Source organism: Borostomias antarcticus (genome assembly GCF_949987555.1).
Source record: "Borostomias antarcticus genome assembly, chromosome: 3".
NCBI lineage: Eukaryota > Metazoa > Chordata > Actinopteri > Stomiiformes > Stomiidae > Borostomias > Borostomias antarcticus.
This window is the reverse complement of record NC_140236.1, coordinates 34,658,307-34,678,603: the sequence shown is the minus strand read 5'-3', so window position 1 is coordinate 34,678,603 and position 20,297 is coordinate 34,658,307. Positions and strand designations below refer to the sequence as shown.

The following is a 20,297-nucleotide window of genomic DNA, read 5'->3' as shown; positions in this document are numbered from 1 at the left end:
TGACAGTAAGACAAAGATAATCTCTCGTTTCGGCGTGTCAGCTGTCCAGGAGGCTATAGTAACGTTAGCGTTAGCATTAGCATGTCACCAGGTTTAAAGACATAGTGACATACTGTAGAGGTAGACACAACAAAGATATAATAACATGAGCTTGCTGGGAGACTGGGAGGGTGCTAAGCTGACATAACAATACTACGGTAGGAGTATCCATGTAGTTAAGCCCTAGCTGGTCACTGTAGTGTTTCACACTTGGTTTAGAATTCACAAACTATTAACTCTCCCTGAAGGTCCGAAGAATCTCTGTTTCATATTTATAGTCGATCAATTGAGCTGGGAGGTGGGGGTGCAGGTGGGGTCCTCACGATTCATGGTTTTCATCAACGTTTCTGAAGAATTGTGGTTGATAGCTCCAAGCCCGACCTTCCACCATTTCTGGCTTCTGGTGTTTTGGAGTTCGTTTGTTAGTCTCATCTCCTAGCCTATTGTCTTCCAAGAAGTGGATTGCAGTCTCATACTACATGAGGCCATACAGGCTTTGGGTCCTGTACCTACATTACAGGCTCTCTTGGTACGTCAAGCCCAACCACCTCCTGATACTGTGTAGTGGAAGCTACGACCGAGGTGAGCATTTCCTACCAGCATCGCGATGGTTCATGATGCACATTGAAAGTGACGATGTAGGTCTGAGCCGGGGCTGATGGTCCAGATGCTGCTACTGCTCTGCAGATGTGACCCACTGGTGTGTGACCAGAAGGACGTCACGCTTCCTGTTTGCTGTTAAATCTGCAATAAAAAAATAAAACATGTTGTAAAGTAGTAGTTTATAGAGATAAAATGTGATTGACTTTGGCTAGTTCCGTACAGTAGTGTCTACATTGCTTTCTGCTTTTTCTGTTCTGTAAATCTGAGTCTGTTATTGCATCAGACTGCTCAGTCCCAGGCCAAGGCCAGGTCAAGAGGAGAGTAGATCCACCAAGTCCACTCCTGCTTTGGATCAACCTCCTATGTCTTCTACAGCCTGTCATGGCACAGAGTGATCTCATAGAGTCTGTTCTGAGACGCCCACCTCTCGTCTTTGTCCACAGCCTATTACAGTGGCTCATCAAAGTCTGTCCAACAAAATTCACAAAAGAGTTTTTGATCATGGGTTAGCTTATATTCTGTCTTTTGCTTTGTGTTTGTGTTCCTCCGAATTCACAAAACAAGTCATCCATGATGCATAACCAAAGCCTCTCTCCCATTTCTCTAGTTGTTGTTCCAGTGGTCTGATAAAAATGATTGACTGTAACGGTGTAATGGTTTCTAGATTCTAAAAGCCTCTCTCTATTGGAGGAGTAGTGTTGACTCCTCTTAGACAAACACCCCTGTGTGTTCCTGTGGTGCGCCGGGGGGGCGGGCTAGCCTGTGTAAACAGCTTGCCAGGGCTCTGGAGCAGCAGCCCCAGACTAATGAAATGACACGCATCACTCCGTCCCAGTCAAGTCTGACACCTGGGGAACGTGTTATCTGGCCCGGTTATATACAGGCACAAGGCCCGTGTGTGTGTGTGTGTGTGTGTGTGTGCATGCGCTCTTGTGCGTCTGTGTGTGTCTCCTCTGTTGTCTAAATGCAACGCACGACACACCTGGAGCCAAAATCAGTCTTAATTCCATTAGTAACTCACACCCTGCAGTATATTTCAACGGCAGCATTTCTCAACCTTTAACCTATTGCTGAACCCGCTGATGTCTCCGGTGACGACAATGAAGGGATGGAGGTTTGGGAGAAGGGGTAGAGAGTAGGGCTGCACAATTAATCGTGAATTAATCAAAATCGCGATTAAGACCTCCGCAATTAACTAATCGCAAAAGGCCGCAATTAATGTGATTCATACTTTTGCTTTGAATTGAGTGTGCTAGGACTACACGGACGAATCACAGGCGCTTATGCTGTCTGACCAATCACATGCGTTCCCGCTGAGTACGCTGTGCGCAGCAATTTCACTGAGAAGACAGATAGCAGTAGGTCAAGACAAGTGTCACAAGAGTACCTGCAGCCGTGAGTAGTGAAAAAACGAGTGAAAACGAGGTCAGTGAGTTAGTAGCAAGAAAGGGATCAACGTCCGTGATTTCGGAGCATTTTGGTTATTATATATTAATATTATATATTAAATATTAATCGCAATTATTAATCGCAATTACCATTTTGAAGCAAATAATCACAATTATTATCTTTTGTCATAATCGTGCAGCCCTAGTAGAGAGATGAAGAGAGGAGGGAGGAGACGGATGATGGGATGTGGATGAAGAGGCAAACGGGGGAGAGGGGAGGGCAGGGCAGGATGGACGGAGGGGAGGAAGGAGGGGGTGTGTGGAGGGCTTGTGCGTCTGAGTGGTGAGTATTGTTAGGGGATCAATGCTCTCTCTCAGGTCCTCATCATGATGCCAGCTCTCTGTCTTCACCTCATTATGAATAGTCAGTAGCAAGTGAACTGGCAGTTAACACAGACGAGTGGGCTTGACGCACGCCCTCCCTCTCTCTCTCTCTCTCTCTCCCCAATCCTCTCTCACCCTCTCTCTCCCTCCCTCCCTCCCTCCCTCCCTCTCACCTTCTATCTTTCTCCCTCTCTCTCACTTTATATCTCTCTCCCTCTCTCTCTCACCCTCTCTCTCTCTCGCTCTCCCTCCCTCTCTCTCTGTGTGGTGTCCGTCCCCTCTGCCGGCTCCAGGATTGCTCCAACCCAGACGTCAGTGTGTGTGTGTGACTCTTATGGATAACATACCATGTTTCTTAGCTCGCCGTGAGTCCTGCTGGTTCCACTGCCTCTGACCGGGGGTGACTTATCTCTGCTGGGAGAGGCGAAGAACAACCGTTCTGTCTCGCCCTGTCTGGGGTCTGCCCCTAGCTGACCACGCGGCTTCACACAGCAGCAGACGGGTGCCAGGGGGGTGAGGCAAGGCACTGGAGCATCCCATGGAAGGTGCCAGAGGGGTAGATGGGTAACGGAGTGTATGTATCCCCGACAGTTGGTTCCAACAGCCGAGCGTGAGCCCTTCGGGCAGTGGTGGACTACGAATCCCAGGGTCTTTGGACATCGGTGGACTACGAATCCCAGGGCCCTCGGACAGCGGTGGACTGCAATCCCCAGAGTCCTCGGACAGCGGTGGACTAAGAATCCTCAGATAGGATGTTCCTCTGGGCAGGAAGTAAAGGAGCTCAAGGAGCAGGAAGTGAGAGAAGGTAGGCTACTATACCCTTTATAAGTTTGTCACGAAAAACACAAAACGCTGCGAGACAAAACCTGCATTGCTGCAGTGTTAAATAATGATTTGAATTCTATTTTTGTCATTATTATGACTTCTATTTTTGTCCCGTTTCACACAAAAACAATTAAAAATTCAATCACAGAATGCTGAACAGCAAATAATGACTAAAAAAAGTCTGTCTGAGCGTTAATCTGTATCGACTGTTCTCTCACTCCGTTATTGATTTGTCTGTTGCTCTTTGATCCAACCAAGTGGGATGGAACAGATCGTATAAAGAACAGCACTTGCTATTGCAGTGTGTTCTGTGTGTGTGTGTGTGTGTACTGTATATGTGTGTGCACGCACGCACGCGCATGTGTGTGTCTGTGTGTGTATGTGTGTGTGTGTGTGTACTGTATATGTGTGTGCACGCACGCACGCGCATGTGTATGTCTGTGTGTGTGTATTAGGGATGCACCGAGACGTCATTATCTGTATCTGTTCAATCAACATAATTATCTGTATTCATATTTGTATTCGGATAGAAGCCGGAAGTTGACGTGGTTTGTACCGGAAGTTGCGTTAAATCGTATTTTCTAATAACTTAATATTCATTGGCAATGCCATTTTGAGCATTCAAAGCATCAAATTGATATAATATTGACATATAATTAGTTCTGAAATATTTCCACATTTGAGTCCGCCAACTAAAAGTTTTTTGATTCTAAATTGATGTTCTCAATGGAGAGCAACGAGTTGGCAATTCTGTATATATCAGGATAACTCAACTGGGATGTGACAGGAAACAACTGTCAAATACAACAGTAGATGTCGCTGTGCTACCATGCCCTGTCACATGACTAGCAACGTTCACTGTCAGAGTCAAGACAACATGAATTGAGCAAAACGGAGTTTGGACATGAATGAGATGCACTGCTAAATGTGCAATGCAGTTTTAAAACTACGACAATGCAGGCAGTAGTACCACATATGTAGTAAACATCCACAAGTCACATTTCTTCTCAGACTGAGTGTAGCCTATTTTTGAAGTTATTGTCTGTCTAGTTGACAATAACCTTATTAAGTCATGCTTTTCCCCTATAACATTACTGCAATGGTTATAAAGTCAGCCAGTGGAACGTGCTTTCAAATCCATACGTAGCAAAACGGATAACATTAGCTGAATTAAGAAACTTGCTGCTTGATCTTCCAACTTTATCTGACAACGGGTGAGTGAAAATGTGTCCTCTCTGTAGGCAATGCCAGTGATCTCATCAGATTAGAGCGGCGTCACCTGTGATTCACTCATCAACATCAACAATAGGCTAATGCGGATGTGCGCCTGTTTTTTTCCCCCTGAATAATAACGATTATACAACGGTTAGTTCTGGTTCTTGATCCTGATTGGCTGGAAGCCGTGTTAAAATATTTTGTAACACACACCTGGGACCGCATATCATTCCATTTTCAGTATTAACGCGCCTCCCATTTGATCCAATGCATTGTAGTTGTTGTTGTTGCTTGGCAACCCTTTTGTTAGGGGAACTATTTTGCGCGGCGGAATTGAGGGAATGATGCTTCGTTTTGAATAAATGTTAATATTTTACATTGCTGTGTTTATTTTACACTAATACTAGCTGTAGTAACCGTTGTATAAAAGCAATAAACCACTGAGTTATAGTGATTTTATAACAGCTAGGGGGGTTTTAGGCACTCCGCTTCGCGTCGTGCCTAACAACGCCCTCTAGCTATAAAATCACTATAACACACGGCCTCGAGTGGTTTATTGCTTAAGTAACTTTAGATAGAAAACATATGTTTCTAAGGCATTATCTGTGCATTTCCGAATAACGTATCTGTATTCCGGCACATGTGTATGTTTGTGTGTGTATTTTTGTGTGTGTCTATGTGTGTTTGTCCGTCGTGTGTATGCGCACGTGTGCCTACACCAGGACCATCTACCAGAGGATCCGTGAGTATGACGTCCTGGACAAGAGGAAGACGGTCACAGCGCTGAGGGCGGGGGAGGACCGGGCCATTCTGCTGGGCCTCAGCATGATCCTCATCTCCATCATGATGTACTTTGTACTGGGCATCACCTTGGTGCGCTCCTACACAGACAGGTAGCTCACGCGCACGTGCATGCGTGTGTGTATTTAGGTGCGTGTGTGTGTGTATTTGTGTGTGTTTGGGTGTGTGTGTGACCCTTGACCCTCCCTTGACCCTGAGGTCCATGTTCCACTTCAACACCCAACATCCACTCTAACATTCCATTCACAACTGTATAGTCAAAGCTTTTCTAGCAATTACCCACACTGGCAAAATGTAGAGCATCTAAATTGAGATAGTCACTATCATTTAAAGATCTGTTATTTTCTTAGCTGCTGTTTCTGCCCTTGCCTCCACACCCCCTGTATAGACCCTTCAAGAGATGGTGTAATTATGTCCTCCATTATAATACTACCACTTCTGCAGATATAAAAATAGAAAGCCTGAAGAATGAATGTTAAAAAAAAAAGAAAAACAGAAAAAAAAGTTAATATTTAACTGTGGCTTACTATATTTAACTGTGGTTTGTATATGAAAAAATACCGCATAGCTTTTGACATTTTATTCCCACATAATTTGATTTATCAATTTTTGATTCGACAACATACTGTTACAGCTTCATAATTCAAATGATCCACAATTGTTAATCGTGAGGGAAAATTACTTTGTCCTTTTGGTCACTAGGGCAATGATTTCTTGGTCCAAGTAAACTGCACTGTAAACTGTGGTATTATTGTTTTGAATATGAACAGTCCATGACATGGTCAATAGTGATGCCACCTGCTGATATCTCAGTGGGGGTAGGGTCCTTCCAGTCACGACTAGGTTGCTCTGGTACAGTACACTCCAGGAACTGTAGCTTCATCCAGGATTATTACTGTAAGTGTTGTCTGAGCAAACAATAAAGGCAACAATATAACAATATTCATATCATATTAAAGTCGCACTGAAACGGACGTTTGAGATCATCTAACTTACTTAGTTTGACGTATTTCCGACGCAAACAAGCTATGAGGGTGGGACATATGTTTAGAGGAATTTGATTGGAACGTTGACAAGTGGACGGGTTTTAAGAACTTTAGACAGATTCGATAGAAGGATAGCGTTGATTGATGGGTGGATGTCGTGAGATTATTGGCCTAAAATCTAAGGTACCTGTTGTCGTCATTGCACGTGACCTACCGTTTTCCAGGAAGTAAGAAGTAAGAAATTATATACTTTGATATAAGATTACAACAAAAGTAGAATTTTGTAATTGTTTTGACATACATTGTTGAATAGGTGAACACTATGACCAATTATGTGAACCAAAATGGCACAGAATGCTTTTTTCATTTCAGTGCGACTTTAAAAATCATGCACACCCACTCTTACAGAAGTCACTCTTACAGAAGTCAAAGCTCACCTGGTTTATGCAATTTAGACACGTGTTTCAATGCATGATTTGCAACTTGATAGTTTCATAGGGCATGTAGGCTACAGTATGTGTTCATGCTTTGTACTGTATTGTTATGGATTGTATTTTTATAGCAGTTAAACATTGAGTCCTATGAAAACACTGCACCTTTGCACAAACTGTCACTTTCAGGATAGGCATCTGACAAATGATCAAATTGTGTTCTCTATGTTGGCCATTTCTAGAGAATGAGTATATTTAGCACCTTGGCACTTAAAGAATAAGTTCACCCCTAGATCCTATTTGATAGATCTAATCCAACAATTGTCTGTCTGGATGGACTAAAATTGTTGTTGTTGTTGTTGTTGCTGCTGCTGCTTTTGTTCATGACGACCAACACAGTGTGACAGATAGTCTGGTTGGATAGAGGTACACAGGTCAGTGACTCATTGGCTCTCCTGTGCCAACCCCTCCTCATGCCCTCACCTCCACCTCCCCTTCTGTTCCCCCTCACATTGCCCAACCTCCCCCCTTCTCCAGCGTGTGGACAGAGGAGTCCAGCTGCACGGTTATAAACGCCACTGTCGTGGCAGACATCAACTGCAGCTACAGCTGCGGCGCAGAGTGCTGGAAGGGCTCGCGCTATCCCTGCCTGCAGGTCTACGTCAACCTCAGCTCCTCAGGGAGGATCGTGCGCTTGTCCCACAACGAGGACACCCAGGACAGCCACCCCGAGGTGGGACACCGCTCTCCGTCACCCCAACCAGGACCACAGCCATGACCATAACCCTACATTTAACCCTAACCCTAAACCAGAAGACATCGAAAACCCTTAGTAATGCTTGCATGGCCATGCTTTCAATCACCACAGGTCTCTGACAGTGACAGCTGTGCTAGTCCATCTGCTGGAGGCCTGAGCGTTTATTATGCTTCATTTGGCTCCCAATTAGCTGGCCACCTTGATCAACCGCTAGTCCTCCTGTGGTCTTTCATTTGAATTAGGCCAGGTGAACATACAACAGCCAAGACAGTTTGAAGCAGTTTTAGAATTTAATGTTTATTTTTAAACTGCGCCTTCTCAATTCTAAAACTGAAAAAAAAAAAAGTTCTACAGATTTGACCTGATGAATTTTCATGGCTTTGGTTTTAGAACAGAGAACTATTCTTCTATTTAAAAAAAAAACTACTTGGCTTACGATGCACTATATGGTCCAGTATGACTCCCCAGATCCACACAGGTTCTGTAGTAACATGCTGAGCATGTCCATGTGGTCCAGCTTCCTGGATAGCTTCCCATGGCTGCTAATTGGAGCAGAGCACAAACTGCCTTTGCTGGATAAAGTAGAGGTTCACTGATGACTGATGAGATAACTGCATTATTATAATTGTGAATCTAAACAACATTAACTTCCACTGCCTCCTTGCTCAATGACTGCAGTAGAAATGGGCTGGAGAGAATTGTGCTAAAAAAAAAAAAAGCATGACAAGAGAGTGAATCTCAGGAGCACGGTGCGTTCATCCAGGAAACCTAGCGGGTTATCCACCTAAAGGTTTGTCTGATGTGTTTCCTGCCTGCTGCTTTGATTTTTCAGCCCCTTGCGTGGGTTTCGCCATGATAAACGGAGCTAAACCAGGTACACTCCATTCGCCCGTATAATCCGGGAGCCATGGAGTTGAGCCTGGGTTTGCAGGATAAAGGTTTTCCTCTGCTGTTTCTTGTAGCTTGGGGGGGGGAGGCTCTTCAAAATACAAGAGGGTACCCACTGATATCTATTGAGCATTTTCAGATATGCCCAAAGCACCAGGAAAATAGGGATTTATGAGATTTCATGCAAAATACTCAAATCAAATGCATCAAATTTGCTTTATCCAATGTTTATTCATAAAGGTCATGTATAATGTATTTGATTGCAAATTAAATGAAAAAAGATAATCAAATGTATCTTGCACGCCTGAATAAAATCTCAGTAAACAGGAACACCCGCACACTTTCACTTGCTTTTTATGTGAATAGTGATACATTTAATTTAAAATTTAATTTTATTCGAGGACCCAAGTGCATTGAAGGACCAGAGAAAGACCAGGAATAGGTATGTTAAAGTTTATTATTGTGCAGACAATTAACAATACCTAAAGGTGCTCTGTTCGATTTACTGCACTTTTTGTAAAAAACATTAATCCAATATGCAATAAATGGTCCAATTTCTTATAAAGTTTAGGAAAGGAAAGTAGGAAGAGTAGTATGACCTCTATGAATAAACATTGGCGAAACCAAATTTGATTTGAATATTTTGCATGAAATTTCATGAATCTCACATTTTCGGGGGTTTTGTGCTTCGGGCCTATCTGAAAATGCTCAAGGGACATCATGGGGCATCCTCCTGTATTTTAAAGAGACCCCCTAGCTACAAGAATCAGCAGAGAAAAAAAACGTTACCTGACTAAAACAAGGTTCATCAAAATAGCAGCCTGAGACTCCCAGACTAGTATTCATTGGTCTGGTAAAGAAGAAGACTAACCTCGACTGCCTGTGTGTGATCTCTGACCTCGACTGCCTGTGTGTGACCTCTGACCTCGACTGCCTGTGTGTGATCTCTGACCTCGACTGCCTGTGTGTGATCTCTCTAATTGTGTGTGATCTCTGACCTTGACTGCCTGTGTGTGATCTCTATAACCTCGACTGCCTGTGTGTGACCTCTGACCTCGACTGCCTGTGTGTGATCTCTGACCTCGACTGCCTGTGTGTGACCTCTGACCTCGACTGCCTGTGTGTGATCTCTCTAATTGTGTGTGATCTCTGACCTTGACTGCCTGTGTGTGATCTCTATAACCTCGACTGCCTGTGTGTGACCTCTGACCTCGACTGCCTGTGTGTGATCTCTGACCTCGACTGCCTGTGTTTGACCTCTGACCTCGACTGCCTGTGTGTGATCTCTCTAATTGTGTGTGATCTCTGACCTTGACTGCCTGTGTGTGATCTCTATAACCTCGACTGCCTGTGTGTGACCTCTGACCTCGACTGCCTGTGTGTGATCTCTATAACCTTGACTGCCTGTGTGTGATCTCTGACCTCGACTGCCTGTGTGTGATCTCTATAACCTCGACTGCCTGTGTGTGATCTCTGACCTCGACTGCCTATGTGTGACCTCTGACCTCGACTGCCTGTGTGTGATCTCTGACCTCGACTGCCTGTGTGTGATCTCTATAACCTCGACTGCCTGTGTGTGACCTCTGACCTCGACTGCCTGTGTGTGATCTCTATAACCTCGACTGCCTGTGTGTGACCTCTGACCTCCACTGCCTGTGTGTGACCTCTCCTAGTGTTTCTACGTACCAAAGTGTCGCAAGGACTACGCCTCCATGCACAGTGTGGTCATGAACATCTCGGAGCGCCTGAAGACCCAGCAGCAGGTGGCGTGCTACTCGGACCCCGACCAGCAGCAGGACAGCGCCATCCTGACGCGCATCTACGGACGGGTCGCCGTTTTCCACTCCCTCTTCTGGCCCTCCTGCACCCTGATAGGTGGGACTGTCATCATCGCCATGGTGAAGCTCACACAGTACCTGTCGATCATGTGCGAACAAATGAGTCACATCAAGAGGTGAAAGGCGGGCAGCAGTGTTGCTGTTGAGACAGGAAGTGCTAAACAAGAGGGTCTGGCGATGGCGGTTCACCTGTCCCTACTACCACTGGACCGGGGATTCAAACCCATGTCTCTGTGGACCGGGGATTCGAACCCATGTCTCTGTGGACCGGGGATTCGAACCCATGTCTCTGTGGACCGGGGATTCAAACTCACCTCTCTATGACACAAAGCTTTCTGAAGTACTGCCAGTACCATTAGGCCACGAGAGCAGAGGAGACCGTCCGGTACCACGGCTGTATTAGACCCTGCTGTGGCTCCGCCCACAGCCACCAGCCCGACGGAACGCTCTGTGTTTCTGTTACAGAGGCGTTTTGGTGACCTTGCTTGTGTTGGGTAAGGATAGGGTTCAAACTCGGACAGCTCATTACCAAAGGTCAAACATGACACACGCATGTGTATGTGTGTGTGTGTGTATGTGTGTGTGTAGGACACACCTCTTCAGTTCCTCCTTAGTTCGTCTTTTCGTCTTTAACGCCCCTCAGTGTGAGCGGAGGTATTAAAGAACATGCCCAACACCGGACCCATTCTGGCGCTGACCCGGGGTGTCCCTGGTCATCCGTTCTTACGGTGGTGACAAGCTGGTGACCAGGACAAACGTGTGAAGGCCTGCCCCCCAAAAAATACAGCTCCAAACCCGGGCTGCTCGTGTTACTCATCACAGTCAGGTTGGGTAGACGCTGCCTCCCAGGCAGGCTGGGCCACTTCCAGTTCTGACACTTCCCCTGACAGTGGTGTCGCAACACCCAGCCTATCAGGCACTCGAGCTGGGGATTAATTGGTTAATACTGTACCTATAGTTTTGCATAGCCAGACCTATCTCCACCCTTCGCTTATGCTGTGTCTGCGATGGAGAAAGGTCTGGCTGGACTCATTACCATTCAGGGATGGGGAAAGGGGAGGGGGCACTGTATTTCTTTAAACCAATCACAATGGTCTTCGGCAGAGCGGTTGCTAGGTTGTTGTTGTTTCACGTAGTCTGGATTGAATCTGATTGGGAGATCCACAAAACCTAACATTCGTAGAGTCAGACTACCTATTGTCTCTAATCCAGAGAGGAGCAGAGGGCGAGATGTTATTCCTTGACTGCTGCCATGCATTATGTCTGGTTAAGTGGAGTCAGCTAGACAAGAGAACACTATGAAGAAACAATTCAATATAAGCAACAAAAACATTAAAGTCACACTGAAACGGACGTCTGAGATCATCTTACTTCCGTAGTTTGACGTATTTCCGACGCAAACAAGCTATGAGGGTGGGACATGCGTTTAGAGGAATTTGATTGGAACATGTGGACGGGTTTTAAGAACTTTAGACAGATTAGATAGAAGGATAGCGTTGATTGACGGGTGCATGTCGTGAGATTATTGGCCTAAAATCTAAGGTACCTGTTGTCGTCATTGCACGTGACCTACCGTTTTCCAGGAAGTAAGAAATTCTATACTTTGATATAAGATTACAACAAAAGTAGAATTTTATCATTTGATTTGGCATACATCGTTGAATAGGTGAACACTGACCAATTATGTGAACCAAAATGGAACAGAATGCTTTTTTTCATTTTAGTGCGACTTTAAGAGAACAAGTCGATTAAAAAAAGAATCTAGACTACTCTAAAGGCTTTACTTAAAAGATTTGTTTTTAATTTGGATTTAAAAAGAGACAAAGTGCCCGTAGACTGTACTTCAGAGGGCAGGTGGTTTCAAAGCAGAGGTGGTCTGAAGGACAAAGCTCCGCCCCTCGGAAAAGGTCTGTTACTGTGGTAACTGCTGGACAGAGGGCACAGGAAGGACCATATATGGCCCTCACCAGTAAAACACTCATCCACACTAGTAAAACACTCATCCACACTAGTAAAACACTCATCCACACTAGTAAAACACTCATCCACACTAGTAAAACACTCATCCACACTAGTAAAACACCAAGGTGGGTGCTGCTAACCCAGGGCACGACTGTGTTGACATCTCATCTCATACGTTTATTACCAAGGGAGTGGTGTCATGTTGTTGTTTTACCATGAGTATTTAGAGAATGGTGATTTCTTTACTTATTCAGATTTGAGAAACATGTCATTAAGTCATTTTTAATGTCACAGGTGGTTGTTCACTGCCATTCCTCTTTGTTCCATTTGTTTGTCACCTTCCTCACACTGATTGGTCCATGTCTAGGAAGTGATCAGCTGAACAGATGGACCTGCTGTGGAGAGCTGCTGCAGTTCCCTTGCTGCAAACCGGGGACCTTATTTAAAGAGCAATCAGATGGATTTCCAGGTGATTCATCTGTTGGAAGCTGGAAGTAATCAGTCAGTCACCGACTGGGACCCACCACAGGGAATCAGTCACTAACTGAACTGGACAGGACTGAACTGAACTGGATTGGGCTTGTCTGGAATGGTCTGGACTGATGTGGTCTGGGCTGGACTGGATTGGTCTGGACTGATCTGGTCTGGACTGGATTGGTCTGGACTGATCTGGTCTGGACTGGATTGGTCTGGACTGATCTGATCTGGGCTGGACTGGATTGGTCTGGACTGATCTGGTCTGGGCTGGACTGGATTGGTCTGGACTGATCTGATCTGGGCTGGACTGATCTGGTCTGGGCTGGACTGGATTGGTCTGGACAGGGCGCTCAATCCACCTTCACACGCTGCCTTTATGACCTCTTACGTTGTGGGAAGATGCAGAGTTTCTCAAAATGAGTTTAACCACAATTTATATGATTTTGATATGAATTAAGACATGTATGTGTAACCAGCATTTCAATGTTTGTTCATGGCTTTTTGTTGGCACACACACAGAGAAGTCAAGTCAACTTCCCCATGCAATAGCACATTAAAACAAGCCTTTTCTGTATTTTGTTGGTGGTAGAAGTCTGATCCATTACAACTCAGCTGTGGTTAGGAGAACACTGTGCACATCTCAAACTACAGTATAGATCTGATCTGCCAGTGAACGGTTTCTAAAAGTGGCAGTGAGGTGATGAATGTAATAGCAGAGATTAAACCTGAGGACTGGAGCCAGGAAGTGCAGGACAACACAATAGAGAGAGACACAAACAAAGAGAGAGGCATGGTCTGGAACATCTCCAGATTATGTGTCATTGACAGAGGATAAATGCCCCTACTTGTTGAGACACTGGATACCTTCCACTGATTCCAGAGAGAGAGAGACCGAGAGAGAGAGAGAGAGAGAGAGAGAGAGAGAGAATGGTGCAATGACTGTAATTTTCTTCTCTAGCGCCCCCTCTCTCTCCAGTCCATGAGAGACTATTGCTGTCAGTCTCAGCTCAGCCCAGCTGCGAGAGAGATGGACATGGGACATGGTATATAATGTGTGAAATGAGATGCTATTCAAAGCATCCACTTCATTCAAGCGTTCACCCAGAAAATATATTTTATACTGTTATTGATCAAAAACTCAGTGGTGAGGCAATATCTGCACAATAAAGATTTGATCTCCAATCAAAAACGCTGTTCTTTATTCTTTAGTCATTTTAACATTGAGCTGAAGTTCAGAGTTGACGCTTGGGTACAGTAGTGAATTTGATTTTCTATGCATTTTTATGAAGTGCAATTGGGTAACATTGATAATGAGTCATACGGTCTACTAGCTCTCATGGATTTAATAAGGAGAGAACGTTTCTCCTGCCTGTTATGCTTCAGTGCGTCTGCCTTTTTATTTAAAAATAAAATATAAAAAAGGGCCTTTATCTTACCAGGGAAGTACTGTAACTGGAATATAAAATACAGTATTTTCTTTGTCTGGCAGGTCAGAAATATCTGTTGCAGCATTTTTATTTACTGAAGCAAAAAAATGTTTGCTGGTGGTTTGGCTCTCATCAGTTCTTATTAGATATCTGTGAATCAACTTATTTGATTGTGTTGTTGTCCCTGGCTGTGATCACACGGCCATTTTACCTTCCCTCACGCCTGCCGACCACCGAATGCTGGGAGCCCCTGAGAAGGGCTGAGGGGGAGAGAAGGTATATCACAACTATGGAGGATTACTAAAGCCTTATCAGTGGACTGTATGGAGCAGTGTGTGTACAGTATGTGTGTGTGTGTGTGTGAGAGAGACGGAGTGTATTGAGTGTGTGGGCTAGCTGTGGAAACTGATCTACGTCAGACGTTCCCCTCAGCTCTGCCCCAGCGCCTCACCATGGATCCTGCTCAGGTGGCACCTCTCAATCACACACCGTCAGACACACACACACACACACACACACACACACACACACACACACACATTGTCAGACACGTGCACACACACATTATGTAATCCCTCAAAGATTCTCTCCTGTGTGTGTGAGGGTGGGTGTGTGTGTTTCTGCGTGTGTGTGTCCGTGTGTGCATGTGTTTGTATGTGTGTGTGTGTGTGTGTGTGTGTGTGTGTTGTGTGAAGCTGTGTGGGTGGCTGCAGCACTAAGAGCTGTATAAACACCAGGAACTCCAACAGGAAACTGACTCAGCGGGTTCCTGTACAGCTCCAGCAGACAGATGTTGACATCCTGGCACTGGGACCGTGTGTGTGTGTGTGTGTGTAGGGGGAGGGGACAGCAGTGCTAACACTATATACCTCCCCCTAGCAGGTCTCCAGGAGACACACACTTCTGGTTCCTGTTGCTAGAAGTAGGCTAGGACTCTACTGAACCTACGCTGAATGTGTCTCTCTCTCCTTTCATCTCTTTACTATACACTTGCGCGCGCACACACACACACACACACACACAAATGCATGCGCACGCACACACACAGATCAACAGACTTAGTGGAAAGGTTGTTGTGTCACAGTCACCTGCTTGCAGGTCTAAGCATGTGTACACAAACAGCAGCTGGGCTGAGGACAGGTCACTCAGTGAAGACGCCAGCGATCTCAGCGTGACCGCGGTTGAGGATGCACTCTGGCTCCCCCTGCTGTTTGCTTCAGAGACATACTCGTTCCTGGCTTCCGAATCCGAAGGTTTTACTGAGGGACAGAGGACCAAGGCTCGGTAAACGATAGCAGTATAAATTGGGCCTGTGCAAAACGCCTGCTGTGCAGAAGCGTGGTTCAGGCTGTCCCTTGAATCTAGCAGTGATTTCAGTGCTGTTCTGCAAACTGTGTTTGTTTGGCTGATACACATAGGAGAATGTGAAAACGGGGTGGACTGCCTATGTCTCTATCCCCACTGATTGGATTTGTGTGTCTACTGAAACCATGGCAATACTCCATATGGCCACCAGAGGGCTCTAGACTATAGTATATTGTAGGTTCGCGTACCAGTTTTTGTGATTCACACATTCTTCAGAGAGCATACTTTACTACCCTCAGGCTCAGGGTCTGGGAGTTTAGGCCAACAAAGAGTGTTCGGTGTGTGGATGTCTCCAGAGTAAAGTCTGTAGATCACGCTCTTACTAGGAGACACAAGTATGTCAGCTGATACTAATGATGCCCTAGTAATGATGCTCTAAGACAACTCTCTGTTGTTCTCTGTATCTCTCATTCACTCTATCTGTGATCTGTCATCTTTATTCTTCAACTGTGAATGTCTTTGTGGCAATAATAATAACGCTATTATTATTATTAGTCGTAGTATTACACATGACCGCTGACTGTAACTGTACATACAGTAAGCTGGCACTGCACACACATAGTACAACGGCACACACATTGTATATATTACAAAAAGCACACACACTCTGTACATTAACTGCATATACACTCATCGCACACCATTTTGTATTTTGTGCTGTCATTTGCAGTCGTGTCTTTGTACTGTCCTGTCTAGTCCCTGTCTAATGTTGTCTCCATCAGTGTCATGCACCAACTGACCAAAGCAAATTCCTAGTATGTGTAAAAACTACCTGGCAATAAAACCTATTCTGATTATTATTATATTTCGGTATAATTATTAATACTACTACTACTACTACTACTAATAATAATAATAATACCGGTAACAACAACATGCATGAAGACTGACAAGTTAAACCTCTTTTATTAAACTGGTAGTCAGTACATGTACTGTACAGTATGATCAAAATAAATGTTTCTACATGTTGTCATCCTCTTCTCATATGTACATTCAAGACATAAAGGTTGGTTTCTCTCTGTAAAGGAGACGCTTTGAACAGGGCCTGGTTGAACGGCCATGAACATCACTCAAAGGCGGAAAAACACGACAGCTATCCTTTATGTACTCTCTCCAGACACGGTGAACTTCCTCCGACTACTGGAACGTTCTCTATTACTGAACATAAAAAGCTGTAGTAGGAGGGAATTAATGTATCTGAAGAGAGAGAGAGAGAGAGAGAGAGAGAGACAGAGAGTGAGAGAGAGAGAGTGTGTGTGTTTGTGTGCTGCCTGTACCTCTCCCAAGGGGAAGTCGTGTTCTCATGCAGGGGTCATCACTTCCTGACTGAACAACCAACATCTGTTCTTCGCCCCACCAATAGCAGCCTTAGCCACACACGTACACACACACTCTCACATATACACACTCTTTCACGCACACACACAGACAAGCAAACACCATCACATACATAGACACAGTACATGCTGTCTCAAATTAATATCCCTAGATAACCTTTCTTTCATTATGTTGTGATCGATGAACAGCGTTCGACCTCTGCCCTGCGGTAGATACAGTAGTCTAGTATCCTGTCTTAGTGGCCTACATCAAGCTACTGTACCTCTACTTCTATCCTGTGGTAGATAGACTAGTATCTGTACTGTACTAGTCTACAGTACATCAAGCTGCCTGGCATTACAGAAACGGGATAGGTTTCGGCCCCATGGGCCATTCTGGGCAAACTGTCTTTGTTGTAGCCTCGCCCTACATCTGGAGGAGCGCCAGTCCCCCCCCAGTTCCTCCCTCCCTCTGAAACATGACCCTGTTTCAGCATGACCATGTTTCAGCGCCCTGTGAGTCCACAGCCCTGCTGGCGGTCAGTCAGTCAGACGATCGGTCACGCCGGTGTCATTCCCAACAGCGCTGCGGACGCTTCACTTTCAACAGCGTAGGACAGCAGAGTTCAGAGACTGTCAGGATGAGATTTGGTCAGCTTTCCCTGTAATGTACTGTACTGTGCAAATCTCCAGATCTCTCTAGATCTCTCTCTGTAAACATTTTGATTTTAAAAATCAGTCGAGAGGCATCATATCTTTCCAAGAAATACTTCATTAATGAATCAGGTCAAGTCATTGATATAAAAGTCCAGAGACTCTCCTGTGACCACACAGGGACATCCTCCCCTAGGGCAGAACATCCTCTAGAGGTTCTAGAACACTGATAGAATCCCCTCCTCTAGGGCAGAACATCCTCTAGAGCAGGGGTGTCAAACTCTGGCCCGCGGGCCAAATTTGGCCCGCAGTGTAATTATATTTGGCCCGCGAGGCAATACCAAATGACTACTAGAGCTGGCCCGCCAGTATTATACAGTGCATTCACCGCTAATACTACAAATCCCATAATGCTCTGCTGTTGTTTTGGCGCGTCAATCAAGACAGGACCCAGAAACGCCCTCTCTTCTGTGACAGTAGTCATAGCAATCTCATACTACAACTGTAACCGTGTTACCCCTTCTTAAAAATGGCGAAAAGAATAGCAGAAAACAGAAGCTTTACGTTATGTAACGTCTCACTGTGATAGAGACACCTGTGTTGACCTAGCCGGCCGCTGTGTTTGCTCTGTTCCTGTTCATTCAATCCTGTCTGCCTTCTTGCCGGCCTGTCTGCTTGCCTAGTCTGCCTGGCTGTCTGTCTGCATGCCGGCTGTCTGTCTGTCTGCCTGGCTGTAGGACAGTTAGGGTTTTACAAGCTTCTCTACTAAGCAGATGGAGCACCAACACTTGTGTCTGAGGGCATATTCACATATGTTAGTGCACACCATTGATGCGCACCAAAAACGAAAGTGATAAGTGCATATTCAATGTTAAAGCAAAACTTGTTTGGGTCCATATTAAAATTTTCATTTGTTCAATGTTGGCCCGCGACTTTGTTCAAGTTTTAATTTTGGCCCACTGTGTATTTGAGTTTGACACCCCTGCTCTAGAGGTTCTAGAACACTGGTAGAATCCCCTCCCCTAAGGCAGAACTTCCTCTATAGGTTCTAGAACATTGATAGAATCCCCTCCCCTAGGGCAGAATGTCCTCTAGAGGTTCTAGAACACTGATAGAATCCCCTCCCCTAGGGCAGAACATCCTCTAGAGGTTCTAGAACACTGAAAGAATCCCCTCCCCTAGGGCAGAATGTCCTCTAGAGGTTCTAGAACATTGATAGAATCCCCTCCCCTAGGGCAGAACGTACTCTTGAGGTTCTAGAACACTGATAGAATCCCCTCCCCTAGGGCAGAACGTACTCTTGAGGTTCTAGAACACTGATATAATCCCCTTCTCTAGGGCAGAACTTCCTCTAGAGGTTCTAGAACATTGATAGAATCCCCTCCCCTAGGGCAGAATGTCCTCTAGAGGTTCTAGAACATTGATAGAATCCCCTCCTCTAGGGCAGAATGTCCTCTAGAGGTTCTAGAACACTGATAGAATCCCCTCCCCTAGGGCAGAACGTCCTCTAGAGGTTCTAGAACACTGATAGAATCCCCTCCCCTAGGGCAGAATGTCCTCTAGAGGTTCTAGAACACTGATAAAATCCCCTCCCCTAGGGCAGAACGTCCTCTTGAGGTTCTAGAACACTGATAGAATCACCTCCCCTAGGGCAGAACTTCCTCTAGAGGTTCTAGAACACTGATAGAATCCCCTCCCCTAGGGCAGAACGTACTCTTGAGGTTCTAGAACACTGATATAATCCCCTCCCCTAAGGCAGAACATCCTCTAGAGGTTCTAGAACACTGATAGAATCCCCTCCCCTAGGGCAGAATGTCCTCTAGAGGTTCTAGAACATTGATAGAATCCCCTCCCCTAGGGCAGAACGTACTCTTGAGGTTCTAGAGCACTGATAGAATCCCCTCCCCTAGGGCAGAACGTACTCTTGAGGTTCTAGAACACTGATATAATCCCCTTCTCTAGGGCAGAACTTCCTCTAGAGGTTCTAGAACATTGATAGAATCCCCTCCCCTAGGGCAGAATGTCCTCTAGAGGTTCTAGAACATTGATAGAATCCCCTCCTCTAGGGCAGAATGTCCTCTAGAGGTTCTAGAACACTGATAGAATCCCCTCCCCTAGGGCAGAACGTCCTCTAGAGGTTCTAGAACACTGATAGAATCCCCTCCCCTAGGGCAGAATGTCCTCTAGAGGTTCTAGAACACTGATAAAATCCCCTCCCCTAGGGCAGAACGTCCTCTTGAGGTTCTAGAACACTGATAGAATCACCTCCCCTAGGGCAGAACTTCCTCTAGAGGTTCTAGAACACTGATAGAATCCCCTCCCCTAGGGCAGAACGTACTCTTGAGGTTCTAGAACACTGATATAATCCCCTCCCCTAAGGCAGAACATCCTCTAGAGGTTCTAGAACACTGATAGAATCCCCTCCCCTAGGGCAGAATGTCCTCTAGAGGTTCTAGAACATTGATAGAATCCCCTCCCCTAGGGCAGAATGTCCTCTAGAGGTTCTAGAACATTGATAGAATCCCCTCCCCTAGGGCAGAACTTCCTCTAGAGGTTCTAGAACACTGATATAATCCCCTCCCCTAGGGCAGAATGTCCTCTAGAGGTTCTAGAACATTGATAGAATCACCTCCCCTAAGGCAGAACTTCCTCTAGAGGTTCTAGAACATTGATAGAATCCCCTCCTCTAGGGCAGAATGTCCTCTATAAGTTCTAGAACACTGATGTAGAACGGTTTTCCTAGAATGGATCCTCTTCTCTCGGCAGTTCAGTCTAAATACTCGGATCGTATAGTCTGATACCTGGTAGACATGCACAAAATTAAGGTTAACATAATTATGGTTTTATACAGTGCAATATTAAACCCTGTCGTTTTATACAGTGCAATATTAAAACCTATCTGGCATGTACAGTAAAAAACCTGCTGAGGCATATTTAGCTC

General features: G+C 45.3%; 1 protein-coding gene across 1 annotated transcript; it reads left to right on the top strand.

The window, feature by feature from the left end:
* Positions 1–3,154: 3,154 nt before the first annotated feature.
* Positions 3,155–10,680, top strand: s100p (S100 calcium binding protein P). The gene is made up of 4 exons (XM_084436211.1): positions 3,155–3,219; positions 5,177–5,347; positions 7,210–7,405; positions 9,991–10,680. The coding sequence occupies exons 1-4, from the start codon at positions 3,167–3,169 to the stop codon at positions 10,273–10,275; spliced, it is 705 nt and encodes a 234-aa protein (XP_084292337.1). The 5' UTR covers positions 3,155–3,166; the 3' UTR covers positions 10,276–10,680.
* Positions 10,681–20,297: the final 9,617 nt, after the last annotated feature.

Bases quoted from the DNA above. Each gene is read 5' to 3' on its own strand.
- s100p (XM_084436211.1), top strand. From the start codon at position 3,167: ATGTTCCTCTGGGCAGGAAGTAAAGGAGCTCAAGGAGCAGGAAGTGAG. The intron at 3,220-5,176 runs GTAGGCTACTAT...TGCCTACACCAG, and splicing joins GGAGCAGGAAGTGAGAGAAG to GACCATCTACCAGAGGATCC. The intron at 5,348-7,209 runs GTAGCTCACGCG...CCCCTTCTCCAG, and splicing joins GTGCGCTCCTACACAGACAG to CGTGTGGACAGAGGAGTCCA.